This window comes from Ursus americanus, chromosome 35 (assembly GCF_024610735.1).
Source record: "Ursus americanus isolate L20-20 chromosome 35, mUrsAme1.1.p, whole genome shotgun sequence".
NCBI lineage: Eukaryota > Metazoa > Chordata > Mammalia > Carnivora > Ursidae > Ursus > Ursus americanus.
Window position 1 is genome coordinate 27,421,016 of NC_142161.1, and position 25,699 is coordinate 27,446,714.

At 48.3% G+C, this 25,699-nt stretch overlaps 1 protein-coding gene across 9 annotated transcripts in view; it reads right to left on the minus strand.

Annotated features, from left to right (window-relative positions):
* The window catches only part of NIN (ninein), a 93,679-nt gene that overhangs the window by 49,506 nt on the left and 18,474 nt on the right, over positions 1–25,699 (minus strand). For 5 of the 9 annotated variants that reach the window (XM_087858998.1, XM_087859000.1, XM_045798677.2 and 2 more), the window contains 3 exons: positions 23,851–23,932; positions 14,248–14,337; positions 12,591–12,751 (listed from right to left, as the gene is read on the minus strand). In XM_087858998.1, coding sequence (XP_087715124.1) covers positions 12,591–12,751; positions 14,248–14,337; positions 23,851–23,932 — 333 coding nt within the window. The remainder of the gene's footprint in view (positions 1–12,590; positions 12,752–14,247; positions 14,338–23,850; positions 23,933–25,699) is intronic. The other 4 variants (XM_045798696.2, XM_045798687.2, XM_045798726.2 and 1 more) reach the window with 1 other exon arrangement.

Consider the following 25,699-nt stretch of genomic DNA (forward strand, 5'->3'; position numbering starts at 1 on the left):
AGAGAGAGAGACAGCCAGTGAGAGAGGGAACACAAGCAGGGGGAGTGGGAGAGGAAGAAGCAGGCTCCTAGCGGAGGAGCCTGATGTGGGGCTTGATCCCAGGACTCTGGGATCACACCCTGAGCCGAAGGCAGGCGCTTAATGACTGAGCCACCCAGGCGCCCCAGAACAATCACATTTCTTGCCTCGAGAAGTTCATATGCTAATAAGACACGCACACGAGAACACAGAAAGTACACTATTGTAGTATATTATGATCGAAGTTCAGAATGTCATGAGGGTACCTAAATGGGATCCTCCAGATTCTGGAGATCAGGGTAGACTTCCTGAAAGAAGCAACATCTAAACTGAGACCTGAAGGGTAAGCTGAAGAGCCATGTGAAAAAGAAGGAGCAGCTCCTGTTTGCCGAAGCACAGAGGCAAGAATGAGCCTAGTGTGTCTGTAACACAGTGAGGAAGGAGACAGAGACGCACCCAAAACAGGTAGGCTAGAAAAGTCAAGTTAAATACGTGTTACCGGTAACTTGCATTAGAAGCCGTGAAAATGACCTGAACTGGACTGTTCTGCCCTTGCGCTGTGTTACTACTGGACCTTTTCAGTCACAGCATACACGTGCAGGGCGTGTACTGTGCAAACGCACCCAGCCAAGGGCACACGTCAGGACAACTCCAGCCCTTGCTCCACCGGCCAAGCGCAGGCAACATAGGTCTACCTCCGGTCGGTGCGACAAGGAGGTCCGCAGTGGCCTTCAGCTGGCCAGAGAGCTGCCTCGTCAGTCCTGTTGGGAGGGTCGACAACCATCGCAGGAAACCCTGTTGAGAAAGGGGGTGTTCCCCTTTCGAGACCTGCCGGCTGTCTCAGCAGACATTCCACTTGATGGATGAGGCTGCCTTTGACACAAATACCCAGCCCTTTCTCCGTGACGGCTGAGCTACACAAGACAACCTGACTTCCGGGGATCCTAAAGACACTGCACAGGAAAACACACCTGATTAACCGCAGCCTCCGAGAGCTTGGATCCCACATGGCGAAGCCGCCCAAAATTCTCCGCTTGAAGGTTGACTTTCAGTATCTCATTCAAGCCGAGAGGAGTTGAGGTCATCTACTTTCTTCCTCCCCGTACTCACTTATGCTGGTCTTCTCCAGTTAACTAAAGGAACACTGTCTACCAGGGTCTCGGAGTTCCATATTGTACTTAGAAAGAGACTGAAGCCAGCGCCAGAGAGTTTCCCCGGTTCACCTACACTGGAGCTCCAAACTGACAGCATGAGAGGGATCATTCTTGCCGTGAAGACATCACAAGGCCATGACTCGGTGCAGAAGTTCCCGGCAATGCCTCCAGATTACAGCTGCAAGTCGCTGATACACATGATAGTTATGGACACAGAATTAGGGGACAGCGTGATTTTTGTCTGTCTGTGATGACAATTTTAGCAGTCCCCATTCCCTCATGAAGACACACGGCTGACCGGGCGGATGTATGAGGCACGGGGGGTGGGGAAGGAGCAGTGGGGTAGGCAGCCCAGTGTACAGTTTCTTACACTATTGTTTCTGGGCAGAATTCAACTGTTGTCATATGAAATGATTTAAATCAATAAAGCTCCATAATAAAAGCAGCCTGCCTGTCTGTCCCAGCATATTTATTTCCTCACCCACAGAGTGAAGATTTAAATTCTTATACTACTTTGGCACCCCACATTGTAACGATTCATTATTCAGCATATAAGCTGGAGGCACCCTAAAATGAAACCTCTTAAATCCACCTAAAACAAATAAGATGGGTTTCTATGATCTAAAAACCATCATTCAAAATAAAACCTACGAAACCATGAGCAGGGGACGATTTTTTTAACAGCACAAATGGACAGGAAAAGTAACAGGAGAAGATGTATCATCACTGGACCCAAAGAAGAAAGGGAACCCCCACTAGGATACACAGATGGAAAAATGCAAACACACACCTTCAAAAAACCCTTGGTAACAATCCCTAACGTAACGAGGTGCGTATAGTGACAGAAAGATTCATTTCTTACCTTTGCTCACTTCTCAATTCATTTTAAAATAGTGAGCAATTAGTTCAGAGATGCAAGAGGCTCCAATATACTGTTTCAAATATTTCATGGGTCTGTGGGGCTGGATGCTTATATCTGATTCACTTCTCCGGACAGTATTCCCTGCTGCCCTCCTTCCCTGATTCTTCCCCCTAATAAGAGTGTGGGGACATGGGAGCCAGTCTGCCTTACCTACTGAATTTGGCCTAGACACATTTATGAATTGCTTTTGCCTCAGTTTCTCCACCTACACAATGGGAATAAAGCAGTACATATTTCACGGAGTTGGGCAGAATGCTTAGAACTGTGCTTAACACATAATAAGCACTATAAAATCTTATTTTTATTGGCATGTGTTTATGTTGTAGCTTTTAAATTTATTTTTGCAGATTTTACTTTTATTACCATATTTGAACTTAAGGCGTTAATTTGGGTGGCCCTGGGAAAGTATCAGTTATTCATAAATTTGTAAGAAAAATGCCAAGTCCAGCAGATATGCAAAGAATACAGACAGACAATTCACATAAAAGACAACACAATTAAACAAATACAGGGAAAGACTCATTTTAACAGCAAAAAGAGTGAATTAAAACCAAGGAATCAGTTTGTTCCCATTAAATTAGCAGTATTTAAGATAAGAGTCCTATTACCATCAAGGTTATGATTTAAAATAGGCCCGTTTAAATGTTACTGGTAGCAACGTGGCTGGACATTACCCTTTCAGTAAAGAAAATTGCTTCATGTTTGAAAGCCATAAAAATGTTCTTACTCTCTGACCCAGCAATTTCATATGATTTCTAATGATAGTAAAACCAAAAGAAAAATGCATATGCATAGATAAGTATATTCAGCACTTTGGTAAGAGTACGGAAAACAATTTAAACCTTCAGCAACGGAGCAGAATGTAGTCATTAAAAGCATAATTATGAAACCATGTAGGAGATGGAAAAATATAAAATGTTAAATGAAAGACCATAATGAAAATGCTATCTACACTATGGCTGCCACTGGCAAAAATACATACCCAATCAGACAAAGACTGGAAGGAAACAGACATAATCCAAATTGATGCATTTGGTTGAGTGAATATGGCAAACGATCATATTTCCTTTGCTCTCTAGATGTCTGTGCAATATGAACAGGTCCGACCTTGCTATTTCTTACCCACCTGCCCTCAAATTCTCACCAAATGAATTTCCTGTGTCACGGGGCTGGGGAGAAAGGGAAAGAACTCTCCCCCTGCTACACACCACTCTGTGATGTCTGCGGCGTCCTCCTGCCCCGTGGCCTGGGACAGAGGAGGCCTCGAGGGAGGCCCAGGTGCGATTCAGGAGGGTGACGCCAGTGCCTCCCCAGTTAGCAGAGTGTGGAAAAATCAGGGACGCTGGTCGGCAGCTGGAATCGGGGCCTGAGACCGTGACATCCTGGAGGCGCTTAACCCGGCGGCATGAGGTCCGGCCCCGCCTTCCGAAGCCCAGGCAGCAGGGGCGGCTCAAACAATCTCACACAAACTCTGGGCGCGTGGTGGCGGGTAAGGGAGACCTTGTGAAAACATCGCCAGGGTGACAATCACGCGCGCTTTTCTCCCGTGGCCCCGTGTAGGAAACCTAGACCCAGCTAGGACCAGCCCTCTAGAAGCAGCAAACAGGCTGAACGGCTGTAGTTCTAAGACCACTTCAGTGGGAGATGGGGTTGGCTGTCCAGAAACGTGCTGTGTTCCCCGCCCCCCCCCCCCCCGCCACTCTCCACCAAGGGTCCGTTCCTTTAATAAGGGGGAGCTAAGCACACAGGGGCTGAATGTTTGTTATTAAATTGCAGTTTCGAGGGTTGGGGGGAGCTGGGAGGGAGATCCAGTTCATTCATAGCTCACTTTTATTTCCACTGCCTGGAGCCAGTAGTTCCAGTTAAAAAGCAGGGGGAGTTGGGGGGACGTCAGGTTGGAAGGCTGGGGGAATCAGATCATTCGCCTACTAGCACAGCACCAGTAAAAGGAGGCATCTTTCTGGAACGAGGTCTTTTCATCGCTGCTGGAGCACCCAGTGCAGTGAAAGCCTGGCAGGCGGCCTCTAGGCGCACATCAGCCACGAGCATCGGAAGCAAGATAATCTCAAAAATCTTTGGAAAAGTCTGGAGAGAAAGGAGGGACAATTGCTGGCATGTGTTCTCAAGATTAATTCATGAAAAAGGATTTTCACTTTTTGTCCTGAAATCTCATGTCATCTCTCACTGGAGAAATGGATATTAATAAATGTTTTAATTCTGTGGGACTTGAACTCCTCCGGACTCTGGAGGCAAAACAGCAGAGGGCGTGAGCACAAGGGCCGAGCGGAAGGCCGCGGTGAAGTCCGGCTCTGGCCCTCTGTGACCATGGGCACCTGGCTTCAGCCATGAGGTGGGGGTCAGCCGCCCCGGGAGGACGTGGAGGAATATACCTGGCACTTAGGAAGTGCCGGCTGCTGTTATGAGTTCAGCCACAACAATGATGTGGAGCTGGAGTGGCTCCACCACGTACCTGCTGTCCAACCCTGGACTACTCACCTAACTCCCCGTCTGCCTCGATTATCGCACGATGCCTGCCGACAAAGGTGTGCTAATATTTGGAATGCACTTAAAACGGTGCCTGTTACCACTTAAGAGCTAAGTGTCTGTTAAGTAAATAAATATTACCATTAGTACTCCTGTTATTTGGGTGTCCAAAACTAGGGCAAGGGCAGAGAAAAGAAACTGCGGCTAGACCAGTGTCAGCTTTAGGAACAAACCCAAAACAGATTCTGCAGAAATCAACTTTTGACTCAACTTAGGAGCAGGGCCTCCCCAGGCACTGTCCCCATGGGCGACCGTGTCCCCTGGGTGGCCCCAGCCTGCAGGGGCGGCCTGTGCTTCCATGTCACCGTGCCCAGCGTGCTGGCCCACAGCCCCACTGAGAGCGGCCAGAGGGGAGAGGGTCAAAAAGTGCCTGGCCCCAAAATGGCTGCTACACAAGGCAGCCTGCAGCCCCCGCCCCCCCCCCCCCGGGGCAGACAAAGGGAGCCCCGCACCCACTCCGTGGGCTGTGCCTCTCCATGTCATGCTGGCCACTGTGGCGAGCGCTCTAGCTGTCCCATAGCCGGGCCCGGGTGCCCCGCACACGTGGGCTACACCAGCGAAGCTGCTTTCAGGAATGCTTTCTTTGCAGGGCCACCTGCTTTGCTGGACTGCAGAGCAGATGGCCTGAGCCTCTTGGATCCCGGGCTTCCAGCCCCGAGGCTGGACCGGCATCTGCAGCCCGCGGGCCTGACGAGGCCCCCGTCCACAATAGCCCAGTCGCAGCCCCCACCAGCCATCTGCTGCAGTGCAGACCTTGTGCCCCGCAGAACGTATGGCTAATTAAAACGATTATGGGGCACACACGGGTTACTCTTTCCCAGCACAGGTGGCTGAACGGATCTCAGCAGCCTTAAGCAGATGTGGTTTGTTTTTTTTCCTCCTCCTCCTTTTTTTGAAAGGGGAAAGCCTTGCAAGCCCAGAGAGAGGAGGAAGGAAATTCACTGGGACGACAAAGCCCCCAAACAAATGGAGCTATAGTGTCCATTACGAGAGCAGTGCACTTAGCTAAGCACAGGAAGTCTCTGGAAAAACACACACAGAAATCAGGTTAGAAGAGTGCCTATAACCAAAACTTGAGGACTCTATGGCACATTTAACTCACAGTCCTAAGTGTCTGTAAAGCCCTTGCTCTGAGCCAGGTACTGAGAGCCCAGGACGCCCAGCAGGGATATTCCGTTTCCGCAGGGACACCCTTCCTGGGACTTCAGTTCAGCTCTGCCACCCTGCCTTTGAAGGCAAGCCAGGCAACGGAGGGCCTGACCGCCCCGCTGCCGCTCTCTCTGCTCTGAACCCAGGCGCGAGCCGCTCAGGTGCAGGTGCAGGTCTTGACCAGAAAGCCAATCAGTTCCTTTATCTTTAAAAGCCATTAAGAGCTACAAGTAAGTACGGGCAACAACAGGAGTCAGTGTAGGAGCTTTCACGGCACACACACTTAGAGGAGTCCTGCTACCCTGCCAAAGTGCCTTCGGGACTGCCGGCGTGAAGAAATGCTAAATTTGAAAGAGTGTGAGCCTTACGTCTCTACGTCTCTTCTCGTACCAAGGTTGGGGAGTGTTCTCGGTTCACTGGATTCTAAAGTCCCTAAAGGAGAGGGATTTTGTAATCCATCTGCTCCCCGTATCTTATCCATCAGAGTTGCTCTGGGTGGACAGTGAATGACCACTGCTTTTCCATGTGGAAAATACCCCTAATAGTAGAGTCGGGAAATGATGCTCTTATAATTAAGATTAACTTGTTAATTTTTTATTTGTCGTCTGTTTTATTTTCTAGTTAGGAAATGATTTGTGGAAATTGTTGACCTGAAGGACATGGGGATGGGGGCTGGACACTAAGGGAATTCCCGCTGGGATCAAGGCAGGAAGGCTCACCAGGACAACAAAGCCTCAGAGTTGGAAAGCTGCAGTGTGCCTTAGAATGGGGATTCCTTATTAGCTTTGAAGGGACTTCTTTATATCACTGTCAACTGGTCTACACTCGCATATGGAATGAGCGTTTCATCTCTGGGAATAGCCAAAGGATCTAACAGACTTAAGAAAAAGAAAGGGAAATGCTGGAATACCATTAATAAAAAAAACTATCCTGATGATGTCCCATCTTTTGATGGAAATAAATGGCATCAGTCATGGGACCGCTTACTTTGTCAAAGACCGAACAAGAAAATCTAATGGGAGGAATGGGAAAATAGGTACATTTCAACTACAAAAGTTCCTGGCAGAACTTCTCTCCGTTACTAAGAATTTTGCTCCAGGGGCGCCTGGGTGGCACAGCGGTTAAGCGTCTGCCTTCGGCTCAGGGCGTGATCCCGGCGTTGTGGGATCGAGCCCCGCATCAGGCTCCTCCGCTGTGAGCCTGCTTCTTCCTCTCCCACTCCCCCTGCTTGTGTTCCCTCTCTCGCTGGCTGTCTCTCTCTCTGTCGAATAAATAAAATCTTTAAAAAAAAAAAAAAGAATTTTGCTCCAGCATCAAATATTTCCCCCAAACCATATAAATGAATAACTCATGAAGGCTAACTGCAAAGTTGTGCACATATGAGAAGGAACGTTAAGGGACCAGAAGTCAGTTTCCCGCTGCTTGGCGAAGTTTGATTTTCTGTGGGGCAGTAAAACCAGTCTGAGGGATTGGTTTGGTCATTTTTTAGTTCTTAAACCCCCACCACTCCTCCGCTTCCTCCCCCCACAGTCCCAACACAAAGCCACGATTGCTTGTCCATTGTTGACCAGACGAAGCCACTGGCTTCCACTTTTCTCTCAGGCCCTCACTGAAAGTGCCTGGTTTTGGCTTACACTGCGATTGTCTATAGTTGAAGAAATCATTGTTTCAAGCCCCCTGCTCTCGATAATCATCTTACCAGACCTGCTTTATTCCCTGTGGAGGAAAGCAGTTAACAAGGTGTCCCCTGTTTTCAACGAGGGCAGAAAGCAAAGTGGCCCTGCCCCAGTTATATTCACGGAACCACCTCGCCCACCAGGTCTGAGGAACAGACTGGAACTGGGCCTTAGTTTTGTTTCTCCCCTTCCACCTATCCCGAGAAGAAAGCCCAAAATTAAAATTCAAGGTCAGTTCAGTACCTGCTGCAGGTGTGCATAAAAAAGGGGGGACAAATGTACTCTTTGGAACCTAAAATCTCACTTCTGTTTCTTAACCAAGTAAAGCAAAAACCACCACCAAACGGTCTCGTTAATCACACCTTACAGTGGAATCTAGAAGGTGCCCTTTGTTGGCCTGGATTAATTCAGAATAGAATGTCCAACTGAACTGCCTTGAGTGAAAATGATCCCACAAAAAAAAAATCACCACTTTCCTTTCAATGCCACCTGAGATAAGAAGTCAGGTCCCAAGGGGATCCATTTGCTGGATAAACACACTAAATTGGAAAGTGAACGCACATTATCAGCCTGATGGTGGAAACTACTTGTCACTTGTGAATTAGCACATTCTGCTTCAGGGTTTCCAAATGAAATTCTGAAATACACATTTTCGTGCTGAAAATTTAGGAAGATGACAGGTCTTTTCCCCTGTGTGATGGCTTTATGGCCTTGTGAACCAGACATGGTAGGGGAGGCATATTTAATAGCTCGGTTAGAGATTCTCTGTTTCAGCAGGAAAGAATCAAATTGCTGGAATAAAGCTGGATTGAGAGGATTAAAGTGTGTACAAGTCTTATTAGTTCAACACCCATGAACTGAAACATCAAAAGCACCTCATAACGAGGCCCGTTCTCGTATATTCCATTAGAGGGTGAGGCCAAGCTGGTGGAGCATCTGGGACCCCAGAGCAGACACGTGCGTTCTCACCCAAGGCACCGCATCATGACGCTGGACCACGAGTGGTCATGAGAGGGATTCCAGGCAACGAAGGAAGCCGGAAGCGTCCCAGGGGACTTACATTAAAAATAAATCTAGTTGCTTAAAAGCAGACTTTATAGGGGCGCCTGGGTAGCGCAGTCGTTAAAGCGTCTGCCTTCGTCTCAGGGCGTGATCCCGGCGTTCCGGGATCGAGTCCCACATCGGGCTCCTCCGCTGGGAGCCTGCTTCTTCCTCTCTCACTCCCCTGCTGTGTTCCCTCTCTCGCTGGCTGTCTCTCTGTCACATAAATAAAAATAAAATCTTTAAAAAAAAAAAAAAAGCAGACTTTATAATGGCGTCCCTCTCATCTGTCTGCATGTCTGTGTCTTCTCGGGCGGGCGGGAGGGCTGGAGGTATAAAGCAGCACACGTATGGAGCATTACCCGTAGTTCTGGTTGTACGTGCGGGAGAAGGCCTCCCAAATAAAGATGCAGGAAAGGTGTTGTGAGCCACTAGCCCAGGAGAGAGGCATGAACTGTCAATCCATGGCGACTTCCCTACTAGGAATAACCCTAGGAGGAAGGGGTGGGGAGCGTTACTCTTTTATCCCTTCAGAGAGCTGTCTGCTCAGTTATCCCTATAGGAGGAGTTCCTAGAAGGAAGCAAGCCACCCTGAGGTCAGCTTTCAGCGGTGCTCGTGACACCACTCCATGTCATTGCCCATCCCTCTCCAAGTGCTCAGATGAATAAAATAATGGATTCATCCTGAGCAAGAATCGGTCTCCTGCTGGGTAGCCACAGAGGGGCTTCTACTCCATGTAACTTTGACAAGTTCAGGTCCCTTCACCTTCATCAAAAAACTCTCAAGTCACTTTAGGGAAAATCAGGCCTGTCTGAGAGCAGCAGAGGCCACAGTCTGAAGGCAAGCTAGGATTCTCACCTTTCCTGAGCCAGGACCCAGGAGTCGAAGGAAACCCACAGTCAAAACCAAGAAGGCCCATCTCCGGCTCACCATCTGACTACTCCTTGTGAATTATTCACGTCAGCAAACAGACAACCCCGCGCCCTCCTTCAATATTGCCCAGCGACACTGAGATGAAGTATGAACCACTGGTAACAAATATACCCAAGAAATAAATTTTTAGCACCCAAGTGCAGATGACAAAAGGGCCTCAGGCAACCTAAAGGGAAAAAAAGAAGCCAACGGAACAGTAAAGAACTCCTGACAGATTCTCAACTGCTTATAAGTTAAGAATAAATAAACCCCACAGGTTATTAAGAATGTTCTCTTCCCCACAGTTCCCAAGTGGGGGCCATCGTGGAATAAGGAAGATTACCAGGCACCCCAAAGAGACCGGGGTACTTCTGAGGGCAACCTCGAGCTGCCCAGAGTGGCCCTCAATGGCTGAGCTCCTATGGAAACCAGCCCGAAAACACGAATGCTCTCTTGACACGACAGTGTGCCGTAAGACCGACATCCTGAGGAAACAACGTCACTGGACTGTGAGTATCTGTGAAGGAGTGAGTGTGACGTACGGCCGTGGCTGCGACACAAAGCCTGGAAGGGTCCTTTGGGTTGACCACAGGAACTTCAAACATGTCACATGGGCAGCTCTTGATGTTTTAAAGTGATGAATCGCTCTGAAAACCGACAGTCTCAATGCAGCTCACAAAACACTTCACTTTTACACAAGAAAGCATCTGGGTGAGCTTTGGCTGGAGTCCACCTTCAGCAATTTTTAAAAGTGTAAAAAGGGGTTATCCAGTGCCCCTAGAGGCTTTCGGCGGTGGGCTATAACAGACTCGCAAAGTCGGGTCAGTAGGGGTCCTCAAGGAGAACAGACATCGAGAGAAAGGATGCTTCTGGGCCTCTATTTGCTGTTCTACTGAGAGGGGTCACTGAGAACTAAAGCTTCTGTGTACAGTGTCAGAAGGTCTCACCTCTGAGGTTCTAGAGGGGCGAGAAGCTGACGTACATGGGGGGTAGAGGACGCATGTGAAATGGTTCTCCCAACATACCGTTTCACTGAGACACAGCAGCAATATTTTGCCCAAACTCAGGCCTCAATTCTTATCTTTACCTCTACATGAGCCCAAAGTCTCACTTTTAAACAGTAAATCTCACTGGAAGTCAGTAGAGTAGATAAAACAAGGATATAAGAAGTAATTTGCCAGCAACAAAATCAGCTGTGCCCAAGAACTGTCTGGGTGTCCCCAGGTAGTACCTGGAAACTATCTCATCAAAAAATAAGTAATCGTTTTATTTCTTAGCATCAAATAACAATGCCTTGGGTACTGAAAGTAGTTGGAGAAAGGAGATACTAGACTTAAAGTGTTTTCCACATAACGAAAGCTTACCCCCTGAAGTACTGAGATGTATTTTAAGCATTTTTCTCCCATAGAGAAGTGTCTCAGATACATCCCACATTACTCAGGGTTATGAAACAGACTTCATGTGATAAAATGAGACCCTTCCTGACAGCAAGGTAAATATTAGGAACACAGCAATAACTAAAGTATGCAAATTACTTGCATCTCTGAAATTAGATATGCAAAGTTTTCGTGCCTGTGAGTACATGTGTTTTACTGGGGAAAGGGCCCAATCTAAATTCTCACAGGGACCCAAGAAAGGGTCTGAAACGGACTGAACCCAAGAAGAGATAGCCTCTACTCCAGACCGATTGCCCCAGTGCTGTGACGTCCCAGGCAGTGTCCTCTTCTTTGGCCATTTCTGTCTTCAGCTGTCACCTCTCACCCACGACACTCTTAACACCATTTTGAGAGGGTTTCTATCTTCCTTCTCTGCCTGCTTTTTTTCTTCTTTCTCACTCACATGTCTGCCACTGTTCCTTCTTCACTTCCAGTGTGAGGACAAATATTCCTTTTTTTTTTCCTCTAAAGATTTTATTTATTTATTTGAGAGAGTGAGCAAGAGAGAAAGCATTAGCAGGGGCACAGGCAGAGGGAGAAGCAGACTCCCCGCTGAGCAAGAACCCCGATGTGGGGCTCGATCCCAGGACCCCAAGATCATGACCTGAGCCAAAGGCAGATGCTTAACTGACTGAGCCACTCAGGCGTCGCTAGGTGTTCCTTATCTTTAAAACAATGGTGGGAGCTTCTTGGGATCAGCAGACCAGTCCTGTGTCTTCTAGACTGCAGTACTATGGCTGGTTTCATTTCTGCTCAGCACCTGTGCTCTTTTCGGTCACCTTTGGGTTCGTGGGCATTCTGCAAGGCTGAAGATGCTAGATGTCTGACTGCTGGGGACATTATTGGAGCAAGCTTCCTACGGGCTTTAATAAGCTGAACATGGGGCGCTGGACAGCAATGAACACACGTGCGTGCCCACACACGCACACGTCCGTCAATCCCCCATCGACAGACTACTTTGAGAAAGTTGAGGAACTTTGTCCCTTTCCCAGCTTATGTTAATATCTGAAATATTTGCATCCCCAGTCTAAGTTGGGATTTGCAAGAAATATTTAGAGCTTGCTCAGCACGGCATTCTCGGCATGTTCTATAAACGGCATGCTGGTAAATGAGCCGTAGGAAAGAATAAAGAAAATGTTACTGCTTCTCCTTCGCGGGTAGATTGCGGCGACATGCACAAGGGAAAGAAGGGCGACGAGCAAAGCGGGCAAATCGGCCGGCTGGAGGGCCGGGCACGCCCGGGGGCCACACACCCCGGAAGGAGAGCCGTGGCGACTGCCAAGGCCACAAGAACCAGGTCTGAAAGCCGCTTTATGCCACCACGAGGGATGAGGCGCGGCTCTCAAGACGCCTGAGCGCACCGCTTTCCTCCGCCACCTGCCACGGACGCTGGTTCATAGACTGTGGGCGCCGGCAGGCAGGGGGGCAGCTTTTCCCACCACTGAAAATGGCCGTGCCTCGAGGACAGACACAGTCCCGAGAAGTGCTGCACGTGGCAGACCCCAGATAACGTGACAGCAACTGAATTTTAACTATATAAACGCAAAGCTGGCCCAGAAATGTCAGCTCTCCAGAAGCGGAAACGGAGATGAAAACATTCCAACCATAGACAAATGAGCCGCGTAGTCTCAAGGCAAGTAGTAAGAGTGGCAGGTTGGGAACTGAGAGAGGCCATACCCCTCAGTCCACCTGTCCCCACAGCCCCGGGCCAGGAGGGCGCGCCTGTCGACTCCTTACCTCGCTGCGCTCACCGGCTGGGGTGTGGGAGGGCCGAGCTTCTTCACCAAGGGGCTCAATCTCTGCAAACTGTTCCACGGATTCTTGAAACTCGGGTAAGGACCTTCGTCCATAACGCTTGCCGCCTTTCACATATTTGGGCTGAGCTTCTAGGGAGCAGTCTAGGCAAGGAGACAAGAGTTGAGGCCACATTACATGACAGACTCAGCCCTGAGCTGACACTCCCAGCTGTCAGACGCAGCCTCTTATACCAGCCCCAAAATAAACCACACTGTTCACCAGTTGTGCTGGAGGGGGCGGGGCTGAGGCACCAGGTCAGATGCACAGCACGCCTTCTAATTCCAGCCGACTGAGGGCTCCCCGAGCACATCTCTGCATCCCGTGGGGGAGCTGCAATGCCAGCAGGGGAGGGTCTCACGGAGAGGGCCAGAGCTCAGGAGAAAGCGAGGCGTCCTATTTGTTCTTCTGTTTACGAAGCTGGTGTCTCGCAGGGAGGGGAACGGGAGAGGGGGAGATCGTACCGACAGAGACAGCATTGGAGGAAGTCTTGGGGGTGATGATAAACCAAACGCCACAGCAGCCGGGCTAGTATTCACACCCCCTCCTGTACCTCAGCGACTCCTCTGTTAACCGTCCCACCTTCTGATCCGTCAGACAAGCAGGATGACAGAACAAAGAAACTGACAGAGTGGATCCTAATAAATTAATGGCAGCTCATCGCTTATATGAAACCGGGCATCAAGATCGCATTATAAAATTAAAAGCTGTAAATGCAAAACTGTATAAAGGAAAACAGTAGGTTATGTTTTTCTCTTCACGAGCTTCAGTGTTGGACAAAATAAAAAGGAAGGTGCATAAAGGGGAGAGCCATTTCTTGACCTTAAAGAAGGACCTCAGCATTCTGATGTAACATGTCTCAGGTACAACCGTCACCACCGCCACCACCGTCACCACCGTCACCACCGCCACCACGCACTAACCTTTCTCTACAATGGGTAGCTTTGAAGCAAGAGAATAAATACTTCACTCTATGCAAATGTCATCTTAGATAATAGATTTTTTTTAGCACCTTGCACAGAATTAGGAGAATAAGATTTTCTATTAAAATACAAAAGATTGGCAATGCTTTGATTTCAGTTCTTACCATCCACAAAAGCACGGCGTCTCTCTAGAGAACACGATGTACGTTCTGTTTGAACAGGACAGTCTTCACAAGAGGTGTCTGAACTCAGACATGTAGATTTTCAGATGAGGTATGGACACCCATCATCAAAACGTGGGTGGCTGATTGGATAAGAACTAAAAGAGTGAAACCCTTGCTTCACCACCACAGAAACCATCTTAGGGTTTAGCCATGACTTTGTCGTTTCCTGGGAGGGCCACGGATCCCGTCTGACTCACGCTGCCCTTCCCTGCACCCCCTGCCCTTCCTCCGGCATAAGCTCAGATTTCACAGATGCGGTCAGAAGCATTCTGAAAATGCTCAGCAAAGCTCAGAGTGAAGTATTTACGCTCGCTCTATAATTTCTAGCGATATTTATATCCAGCTTCTTAAAAGTCCCGGCCAAGTCATGTTATTTGGTCGAGCGATTCTCTTACAGGGAGACTTTAAGCATACACAATTTATATTGAAAATCACATGCACGTTTGAAGGTACCTTTCATCAGGAGAGAGTGGGTCAACCTGTGAGTATTCAGGAGCGGCCCAGACACCCGAGCTACGTGTTGCCAGCTGACACCCACAGACGCTAGTCAGATAAGAGGCAATGCAGAACCATCCTTAATATATTACACATTTAAATTTTACTGGTAGACAAGATACACCGTTAGCGACGATGGCGGCGGGGGGGTGGGGGGGTGGGTTTGGAAAAGATGAAGAGAAAAACTTACGCCATCAGAAAAGGGAACGTGACATTTCCCCGGTGTGAGAACGGTCATAGTCTGGAGATGGGAGTGACAAAGGAGCTCTTCTGCCTGCTGCACTTTTACAGAGGAAAAGACTGGTGGGACAGAGCGACCCACTTAAAGCAACTGGGAAATACTCCAAAACCCACCTGGGGGGGAAATGACTCCCCAGTTATTTACCACTAAATACCTCATGCCAGGCAAGGGAGCAGTGCTGGATTTGGGTTAGGGATAGAAGGTAATAGATTGTGAGTCATTAAGGGACCCTGCAAGGTTTGGGTTTATTTTACTGTTTTTTGCATTGCCAAGAATTTTTTTAAAATGCTTATTTCATATTTTATTATTATAAGTAATTTTGAGCAAACTTTAAGTTAGCATCTTTAACAGAATGTAATTGCATCACCAAGTCAATTTCTAGAGAAATCTATTAACCTGTATACTCTTTGGGGGATGAAAGTATTCGCACACCAAGGAAGACTGAGGTGGTAATGTGACCTCCTAGAGAATTTCCCAATAAAGAATCAGACTAATGGGACCAATCATCAACCACTACTTCTTTGACTTACATACTCACATAGCTCTCCCCTATTTAGGGTATGAGCGTCACTACACTTACGTGACAAGAAGCGAAGAAGGACGTCCAGAGAGAACATTCATGGTCAACAGTCATTAAAGTGTTGAACATTTGAAAACCATGGTTTTCTCTATCAGTCTCAACCAGGCCTTTAAAAGGCCACAACAGCAGTCCACCAAATGAATTTTAGGACACTCCTGTACCCCTAAATTAAAGAATGCTCTACCCCAGCCTTACCACGTCCAACATTCACACATCTGCAGCCTGGGGGCAAAGTTTACGTCCTTTATGAGTGCAGCCAGATGTAACTTCCACATTTCAGGGTTCCATCACGGAACAATTTTAGCTATGCCAGGTAATACAGTGTTTTTTGATTTAAGAAATGAAACTGTGTACGTCAGACAGCTTTCTTTAACGTAAGTGTAAGGGACTGCTCCAATTACGTTTTCCAACGAGGGACGTGAAACGCCAGTGAAACAAACAGTATGTAAAGGATTGCCAAACTCAGTGTTTTGTTTCCTTGAACATTTACTTATGATTCTACTCGGATTTCCAAGCTTCAGGGTCATTTTTGTTTCTTTCCGTTTTCTATTTCTCCTATTTGACAAAAGTAAAAATGGGCTTTGAAGGAAAGAGGACAAACCCAGACTGCCTAGAGGAATCCTGGACCCCATCCTTGCAGAATTTATTGTGAAATGCACCAATCCTAGTGAGGTGGCTTTGAAGCAGTCCTACGTGACTTAGTTTAGATGATCTGGGTTTTATTCCATAAACCAAACACTTGGTTGTGAGTAGGGGACAACAGAGAAATCTTGATTCACTCCCCTAAAGACTGCTGGAGAAATATGGAAGTAACTCATAGTCTCTACCGAGCAGGTGGGGGGGGGATCTAAATGGGGAATTTGAAAGACAAGGAAATACCATTTCTCCCAGTCTTAGGAATGAAACAGAATCTGGATACTCAGACACCGCATTCTTTACTCCATACCCCATCTGTCCCAAGGAGAGAAATTCCAGACCTGCGATAATGTCCACTTCCCAGAATCACGATGAACCACCATGCATACGTAGGACTTGTGACCTGAAGTCTTGCACTTACGATAAAAGGACAACTGAAATGCAGAGTCAGTGAGAGAGACCACTCAGGGGATACGCCAGCTGCAGGCAGGGAAAACCACGGACACTCACCCGCCCAGGCCTCTCTCGACTCCCTCCCTGCCTCAACTCACAGAGCAGCACAGAGCACAGGGTCCACGGCCTCCTCCTTGGACTGGCTGCAGCCTGGGGGATGTGGGTCTCCACTTGGAAGGCTCTGCTCTCCCAATGGCCAAAACAGTGAGAATCCAAGAGGAAGCTCATGGGCAAAGTATCGTGTTGTGCCCATTGAGGGATAAGATGGAGATTTTATCGCTTTTTGATTTAAACCTCCCTGTTCCCAAAACTGACCTGAGGATATTTCCACGATGAAGAAGGAAGCTCTGCCTTTTGGTGGGGATAGTCTTATTTTGAAACTGCTTGTGTGGACCCTTGCTTTCTCCTTCCCTTCCTGCCCCATTCGGTTAGCCTGGACAATCGTTCCCAGTGATACCAGCCCCTTCCAAAGCCAAAGGCGCTCGGCACACAGTAACGCCAATCTGAGGCCCTCCATGTTACATTTCTGCTGAGCTCATGGGGTTCCTGAAACTCATTTAAAAATAAGGAGTCAAAACCAAAGCACATGCAAACATCAGGAAGAGCAGCCCCAAGAAGCTTCCGTGGGAAAGGGCGATCAGGCAGCAAATGAGCACCACCCAGCCCCATGGCACGTCCCCAGCTCCTCGCCTCCTGTGAACACCGTCACCCCCGCATGACACAGAGTGCAACCCCATACCCGATACTAAGTAAGAGAAAAGGGAAGAGAAGGGATTCAAGGGAGACCAAGGGGGTGGATGAAAGAGGGAGAGGCGGAGGGAGGGAGAGACAGGAGACAGACACGGACAGGCACAGGTGGTGGGGGGGGTGGGAGGGAGAAGATGGGCAGGGACTTAGAGGCCAGTGGAGAGAGCGGGAGCAAGAGGAGCAGATAGGGGAGGGGACCAGAAGTGGGGGCAACGTGTAGTGGGGGGTCCAAGGAGGAGGGCAGAGGTGAGCTGGAGTGGTAGAAAGAAGAAAGGGGAGAGGAGGAGGATGTCCCAAGGAGGGAGGGGGAGAAGAGAATCCAAGAGAGAATGAACAACGTAAAGACATCAGGGAAGCCTTCGCACATTCCTTCCGCCTCCCGGCCTGCTCTCTGCCTCCGCGGGAGGTCGCCAGCCAGCAGGGCCCTCACCCCACACCTCTGTGCGCACACGGCCCTTTCTGGGGCAGCTGCTTCCTGACCGCTAGCAGCCCGCTCCACAGCCACCCCTCTCTCCTGGAACCCCCACGCAAGATGTGGGGGCTCCTGGGGGGCTCTCAGGGAATGCGGGGACAACTTCAGGAGCGGTCGCCACAGTTTGCGCTCACCAGTCCGCGTTGATGGTTCTTGCTGGAGCACAGGTGCTTCAGGGCACAAAGTTAACAGGGGGCTCTGATTAACCGTGCCTGGGAGGAAAGCTTCGAGGAGAAGGTCTGCACCTCACAGGGGTGCCCGGGCTGGCGGATGGGTGCGGCCGGCAACCCCCAGGACTGAGGGGTCTGACCAGCTGGTCTACGGAGCCCTAAAAGCCGTTGAAGCTGCACAGAAAAACGCTCTGAGCTGTTCAGGATGGTAGGACTGTTTCCCCAGCCTTCTCCTGGGGTGTCGGCCTGCTGACGCCTGCTGAAGGCCGAGCATCTTGAGCCATTTCGGGGAAGAAGGCCGAGATTCACGTTTCACTTAAGCGAATCCTCCCCGTTGTTCCAGGTTCAACTCAAAACATCTCTCTCCGGTAACGGCATGGCACAACTGTCACAGGACTTTTTCTTCCATGAATTTGGTGCCACCCATGCTGTTGACAGCCCCTGGTGTCATAAAGATCACGGTCCTGTTTTTCTAAAAGCATTTTACACGTTAGAATTACCAACCCAGCTGGACGGGAAGGCTTTCTAGGGCAGTAGAGCTCCTTGGAAAGAGCCTGGGCTTTGATTCAAACAGACCTGGACCGGAACCCTCAGCCCTTAGAAAGATCAGGGGTACGTAATGTCACGAAGGCTTAGCCTGCTTATCTGGAAGGGACGACGACCGGAGCTCAGTGGGACAAGGTCGCTCTTCTGTCCGGTAGCTCCTGTCCCGGGGAGCTCGAGACACCCCATGGGGTCCCCGACCCCCCCCCCGGGCTCCTGTGGGGCCAACAGTGGCCTGGAGCCAGGGGGCCGGGCCCGGGGAGCAAAGTCAGAGACTCCACAGCCTCCAAACCCACAACAAACTTCCTTGACCTCATTTTTCTTGGTAAAGGGCAAGATTAGTGGCAAACGCGTAATGCTGTGATCCAGCCTGTCATCTCAGAAACTGGGGCCACCTCCGTGTCCGTCTTGCCTGAATTTTCTCTTCCTTACCACCTCTTTCCCCTTTACCCCTTCCCCTTGTCACTTCCCCTTTGCCCTCATACAGGAGGGACGCTAAGACTCCCTAACCCTCCTTTTCATGTCCCTGCTTTGGAAACCTTCTCGGACTCTAAAGTTGACATAAACTTACAACATTGGCACAACTCCCGAGTCAGCGGTTTTGCTCACATGAGTATTTTGGGTTTTTCGGCACAACACATGTAGGTTTTAAAAGAACGCCTTCCTGCCCTTCGTAAAAATGAAGCATGTGCAAAATCATCGTGAGTATTCTCAGTAAACTCATCGAAAGCGTTCTTCCACAGCACGCTTGAACTGCTCGTTATTCTTTGGTTACAGACGTCACAATATGCCTAATTGTCAAATATTTATGTTTGATATACATTTTCCCGCTATTTCCAATGACCACCCTTACACACACATCTTTGTGCGCATCCATAAATATTTCCATAGCGTAACATCTGAGAGCCGCATCCATCAGCCAAAGGCACTTTTATAGTTTCTGCTGCTCCTTCATTGCTTCATATAATTCCATGAAGGTCCTGTCATGTTACGTGACCAGGAGTGGGCGTAAGTGTTTCCAATTCCCCCTGACCTTAGGAAGGGACTCCTCACTCCTTTCTTGATGGCAGTGGTGGTTTTATTTTGCTTTTAACTTTTGGGAAAAATGTGCTGGTCCTCACTGTTCTCGTCCATAGACAAGGGAACAGGGAACCACGTTCTTACTTACTTGACTCAACCAGAGAGAGCACAACAGAACACAACCCTGGGGCCATTTGTGTGTAGATCTCCTATAAACAGGGCCCTCAGCCAGACTTCGGAGCCCGGCCCAAGGCCTCTGAATACAGTGGCAAACACCCATCTTCAGCTCGATGCCCATAAGACCCACTTCACTGCAAACTTGGTGAGTGAACGAAAAGGTATCTGTTATATTTATAGCTTCTTCAAAATATAAGAAAAATCATTAAATTAGGGCAGCTCCTGGAATTAGGAATATTGTCTAAAAAAACAGCATCATCGGCACCAAAACCACACATAGTCTTACTTTCGTAATGGCTTTTGCAGGTCTGAGTTCTCCCTCGCCAGGTAAACAAAAGGGCAGATTTCTACATTAACCATATCAGGGAAAGAAAGGGCTTCCGGGATTATGCTAACATTTACTACTGAACAGAAATCGAATGCAAGATGCATCAAGCAAGGACAACATCTCTGGAGAGCAGATCCAGACAGTGTGTTCATGCCATACAGCTTAGAGCCATGCCGGCATTTCCACAAAAATCCTATAATCCAAATGCAGAGGAAATTGAATAAATAACCAATCATTAAGTTTTTGTCCCTCTCTTATTCCAGGAAAATAATTTAAAAATTAAACTGTACGTGTAGATATGAAGCAATTACATCACTGATGTTAACCAGTTAGGAATTTACAAACAATTCCCTCCGTCCCCAACCCATTCTCCTGTCCCTGTCTCAGCATCACCATGTTTCATTTTGTTGTTGTTGTTAGGGGAGAAACTCTTCTCTAAAAGCCTCAGAATCATCAATTATCAGAGTAAAACAGATGCGGAAAATCATCTAGTATGAAAAATCATCACGCTAATTTTAAAAATAAAGAAATTGTACCTCAGAGAAATTACAGATGGCAGAACCCAAGTCTATGGGAATAATAACTTAACTCCATCTCCTTTCAAATTCTTTTTTTTTCTTCTTTCTTTTCTTTTCTTTAGAGGGAGAGAAAGAGAGAGGAGGTGGGGAGAGGGAGAGAAAAAATCTTAAGCCGGCTCCACGCCCAGCCCAGAGCCTGACATAGGGCTCGATCTCACCACCCTGAGATCATGACCTGGGCAGAAACCAAGACTCGGATACTTAACCGACTGAGCCACCCAGGCGCCCCTCCTCTCAAGTTCTAATACAGCTTTGTTTTTGTTTTATTTATATATAACTGTATTTTATCAGAGGAACATGAAAGCGTGAGGTCCACCGGGCATTTGTCCTTAGCAAGCAGAACTTCGCAGTGTCAATTTCTGTCTGGTAGAATCTGACAGAAACACAAAGCTAGCCTTTGTCATGAATTTGGATATTCAAAGATGACACAACTGAATCTTGGAGCTGAGCAGATTTTAAGTATTTTCCAGTACAACCTCTTTCACATATGAGGTGACCGAAGACCACAGAGGTGGTGATGTAGGAGGCCACCCAGTTAGAGAGGCAGAGCCAGTATTTTCTAACGCCTGGCTTGAGGGCCTTTCCACCATATCAAGCTGGGCTTTCTATATTGTACTCTGGTACCGCATCCGGTATTTTTAACTGATAAAAATCCTAGGTGTTATAAAATATCCGTTTGTGACCCATTCTGTTTCAAAGGCTGTGCCCTGTGGCCCTATTTTTTCAGTCACTTTCCAGAGTCTAAGGGCAGTCTTTTTTCTCAAAGTCTAGTTGGTCCATTGATTTCAAAGGACAAGACAAAAATAGCACAGGTCTGGCCCTTACGGTACGAGATGAATTAAGTACAGAAAAGCCAAAGAACAGTGCGGACACAGGCATTCCTGTCACTAACGATCAGGTGAACTTGCTCTTCTCACTCCTTCCCGCTGACTCTGGCCAACTGTCAGAATCTTTGCGGCAGGCCGCAGTGACCGAGGACTGGGGCTGCCCCCAGCGCATCCACCTGGGGGTGAACGCTCTTCAACCCGAGCTTCCCAGAGAGGAGGAGCCCCTGGTGACGCCCTCCTTTGCCACCACCTGTGAGACTTCAGTTAAGCCACGTGTCTCTTCGGGCCTCCGCGTGCTCATCGGTAAAACACCAGCCCCACAATTACAGGTCTGTGATTTAGGGCAGAGTCATCTTCACAAAGGGGAAGAAGGAGGTGAACGCAGGTGGACCCTTGATAGTGCATTTGAGTCCTGAACCTTCTTTCTCTGTCGCTTGCCCGCCGAGGCAGTCAGCCCGCGGGGGCTGAGTCGCATTTTCGAGTGGGTGGGAGAATGTTGCAGTGGGAAGAACTGCGTGATCCCCAGGGACAACTGGAGGGGCCAGAGTGAGATGGGCGAGAGACAGAAACAGCGGTGATGCTCGGGGACAAAGCAGGGAATGTGGGAGGCGGGCTGACTCACTGGCTCCTAGGGGATAAACGCTCTGTGGGGCGCCGGCTCAATCCTCGATTTTACCCTGCAGGCCAGACAGCAGCGAGGGCCCGTACACGCCGTGCAAGACGCTGTCGATAGGCGCTCTGCTGCTACATTCCACTGACTCGGGGCGGCTCTCTCACGAAGGTCTGCGGCAGCCTACCCAAAGGACGGAGCACACGCGACACGGTGAAGTCCCTTCTGTGTGTCGTCCCGGACGACGCGTCCAGATTATGGTCTCGACCTGCACAGCCGTGGGGCACACACGTCACTCTGAACCCACCCTCTGGAGCTCGGTTCGGAAACGGTACTTCCTGGCTCTGACCAAGCTCAGCCAGCTTTTGTCCCCCCCTCACCCGATTTAGATCCCAACACTGAGCAACTCGAGGAGGTGCTCGTCGCGTCTGTGGTCGCCATAAATCGGTACGTTTAGTATGACCGTTTTCTGGCAGGTGACAATACAGGTTTGGAAGAAAGGGCAGCGAAGAGATCGTGTGGCCTGGTGGCAGGACTGCCCATGCCAAACCCACATAAAACCACGTGATCGACACACAGAAGAGCAACAGACTGAATTCTTAGGTTACGGAGGCTCTTACTGACTAAATCAGCTCTATTCAGGGTCCCTAGATCTTGCGCCGTTGTTATCAAGACGAAAGATCACCTTGACTACATAAAAATACCAACTAAGTGTGAGCCCTCCAAGAACAGAAGCCCATGTTCCAGCAGGGGTCACCTGCAGAAATTCTATTAGCAGTCTGGAAGACCTCCAGAAGGCAATAACCGCCCCCACAGGCTCACTGCGGGCTTCCAGAGAGTGCCGGCACGCCTCAGAGTGGATGACAGCCTTCTTTGGGGTGGTGACGACAGGCAGAAAGGGGAGCCTCAATCTGGAATCCAAACACTGCTAAACGCAGCGTCCATACACGTGACGCACGTCTGAGCATTCCAGAAGGCACAGCGAACCAGATCGCCAGGGAAGAGGTGAGCTCCCGTCCGCGCTGTATCTAAATAGGTCGCATTGAAGGAGCCTTTGTAGTGACAAAATGTTAACGATCTCTCCTCAATCTCAAAGACTGGACTATATTTTCATGTTAATCTTTTTAAAAATCAGGTTTATTGAGGTATAATTCACACAGAATAAATTTCGGTCTTTTAGTGCACAACTCTATGGGTTGGAAGAACTCATAATATCTGTAACTACTACCGCAGTCAAGGCATGAAACAGTTTCATCACCCCAAAAATCCCCCATGCTCCTTTGTAGCCAACCCCTAGCCCTAGCCTGACAACCAATGATTTGATAAAACCGGACTGTATTGTCATACAAATTTCAGCCCTGTTTAGACCTTTACATAATTACCGTATTTCACTGAGCCTAAGATAGGCACACACACAAACACACAGACACCCCCCCACCAACACGACCAGCTCTGAACACTCTGACATTCGGATACGTCTTACAATCGATGGCATTTTACTCTAACTGCCAAAAAAATGTTCTTTTCAGAGATACATAAAATAATGATGTCTTATAATCTACAGTGCTTTAAAATAAATTAGTGTAGTGTAATAGTAAGTCCTTTATTTGTTAACATTTGTTGAATATTTACTATGTGTGAAGCATTCTCCTCGACCCTGAAAATACAAAAATAAACAACATGGTCCTCAAGAACCATTGCTTGAGATATATATTATCAATTATAATATAACACGATAATATCTATAGCAGAGTGTTATCCACCTACTAGGACCAAATAAGATTATCTCTAGATTGGCCACTCTTCTTTCGGGCAAAATCCACCCCACCCCCCAACTCAGATCCTTCCATATACACAGGAAGTAGGATGGAGAAAGTACCATCCGCCTTCACTCTGCTCATTCCGGGAATGAGTTACTGGCACACCATCTGACATATGGCCTAGGAACAATCCAATTACTTCTTCCCTAATACACTGCTGTGGAAGGGAAGCCTCATTTTAGTGTTCAACAGCTGCAAGGCTTTTAGGATAAAATCAAAAGACAAGTCACTGAAAATAACTGTTCAGTCTTAAAAGGCAGACGCCCAAAGCTCTCATAGACACGCTTCAAGGTCCCGAATTCTTCCCTGGACAAGTTTTAAAGGGAACGTAGAGAAGAAAAGTTAGTGAGCGCCCCTACCTGGTTCTTGAAAGTGCTCTTCATTTGACAGAGTTCTGGACAAGAGAAGTATTAATGCTTCTTTAAATTGGTCAAAATGCACCTAAAAATAAACAACGAAAAATAAATTCAAAATCATCACCACAGCCTTAAGGAAGTAAATCCATCTTCAAGGTACCAGAACCATTTGGTAGCATCCTGACAGCCTTGAAGTGAGGCATAACTTGCTTTTTTCCCTTTTCTTCGTTTCTCCAAAGCACTGAAGGGAAAGTGGGCTGATCATTTCTGACACCCCAGTGTCCTAAACACTAACTTCCATGTTTATTCAGTCCTGAGCGGGGAAGCTATAGAGCAAAACCCTCCTTATAAACTCAGGAAAAGGTATGTTTTGAACTCAACTCCTTTTATTTTTCTGAACAAGACCACAAGAGAAAGAGGTTAGGTGAGATATTAGGGAAAACTTCCCAAGTAAAGGGTCCATTGTAACAAGGCCCCACAGAGGCTTTCATGTCCTAAGACATTCTAGAAGAGAATGTGTGACCGTTTGAGGATGACTTGACCGTAGTCTTGTCTGAGGCAGGTATGTAATACTTATCTCCCAAGGCCCCTGTGATTCTATAAACAAAAAGAAATCAACGGCAAACACAAAGAATAAAAGAACCTTGGGAAGCATTTTCCTGAATTCTTAAACACACAATTACCTTGACAGAAGGATGAAACAACACAAGTTTTACCTAAGTAACTACTCGGAATTGGGATATTGCTTTGGTTGAAGGGGTAAAACGGTTTTCTTTATGGCCAAGCGTATTCTTCTACAACTTAAATTCATGTGACCTCACCATGAGGCAGAAGGGAAAGACGGTATTTCTTCTCCCCATAATTCCAGTTTGATAATGTGCCACCTGTTTACCCAGAAAACCATACGTAAGTACAGAGTCCGTCAATTTGATATTTGTGCCGCCGTGGTCTCTTGGGACATCATTACGAGACACTGCCTAGACGTTTGAATATAGGTGACAGATAAAAACCACTGCCGAATTGTACTGGGAAAAGCAGCAAACCTCATCAGTTAAACAACGGAGGAAAGAAAGTGTAGGCCTTATCCACACAAGTCGATGTAAAGGAGAGGAGTCCGCTGAGGTTCCTAGGCCACAAAATCGTATGTGCTTGCAATCCGCCATGCTCTCCCCAGTGTATGTGCTCTTTCTACTGCATCCATTTCATCACTTAAAATTACTTTCTAAAATCATGTTCCTTTAGATAGTATAGACTAAAAAGCAGTTTACTCTACAAAGCCAGAGCAGAAAGCTGCCAAGGCAGGGGCGCCTGGGTGGCTCAGTGGGTTTAGTGTCCGACTCTTGGTTTTGGCTCGGTCATGATCTCAGGGTCCTGACATCGAGCCCCATGTCAGGCTCTGTGCTCAGCCGACAGTCTGCTTGGGATTCTCTTTCTCCTTCTCACTCTGCCCCTCCCCTCCTCCTCGCCCACTTAAAAAAAAAAAAGGCAACCTGTCAAGGGAGGCAGGGCGTCTGCTAGAGAGCCAGGGCCCAGCAATCAACAAAAAATTAAGAGGGAAGTGGTGCTGACTAGGGTTCCCAACGGACAAATCACCGAGGAGCCTGCAAGAGGGAGGACGGCCAGGTCCTGCTGCCGGCCCGAAGTATGAATGTGGGCTTCAGGCACTGTGGCATCCTGGCTCCTGTTTCCAGGGGCAAGGCCGTCTTCCCAACCAGCCAGTCCACAAACAGCACATACCCAAGGGCTCTTCCATCCAGGGACACTTGCCAGGCACTGCCTACTGCCTACCGGAATCATTCCTTCCCCACAGGGTGGGCAGTCGGAGGGTGAGGAGCCAGCTGGGTCCAGAGTC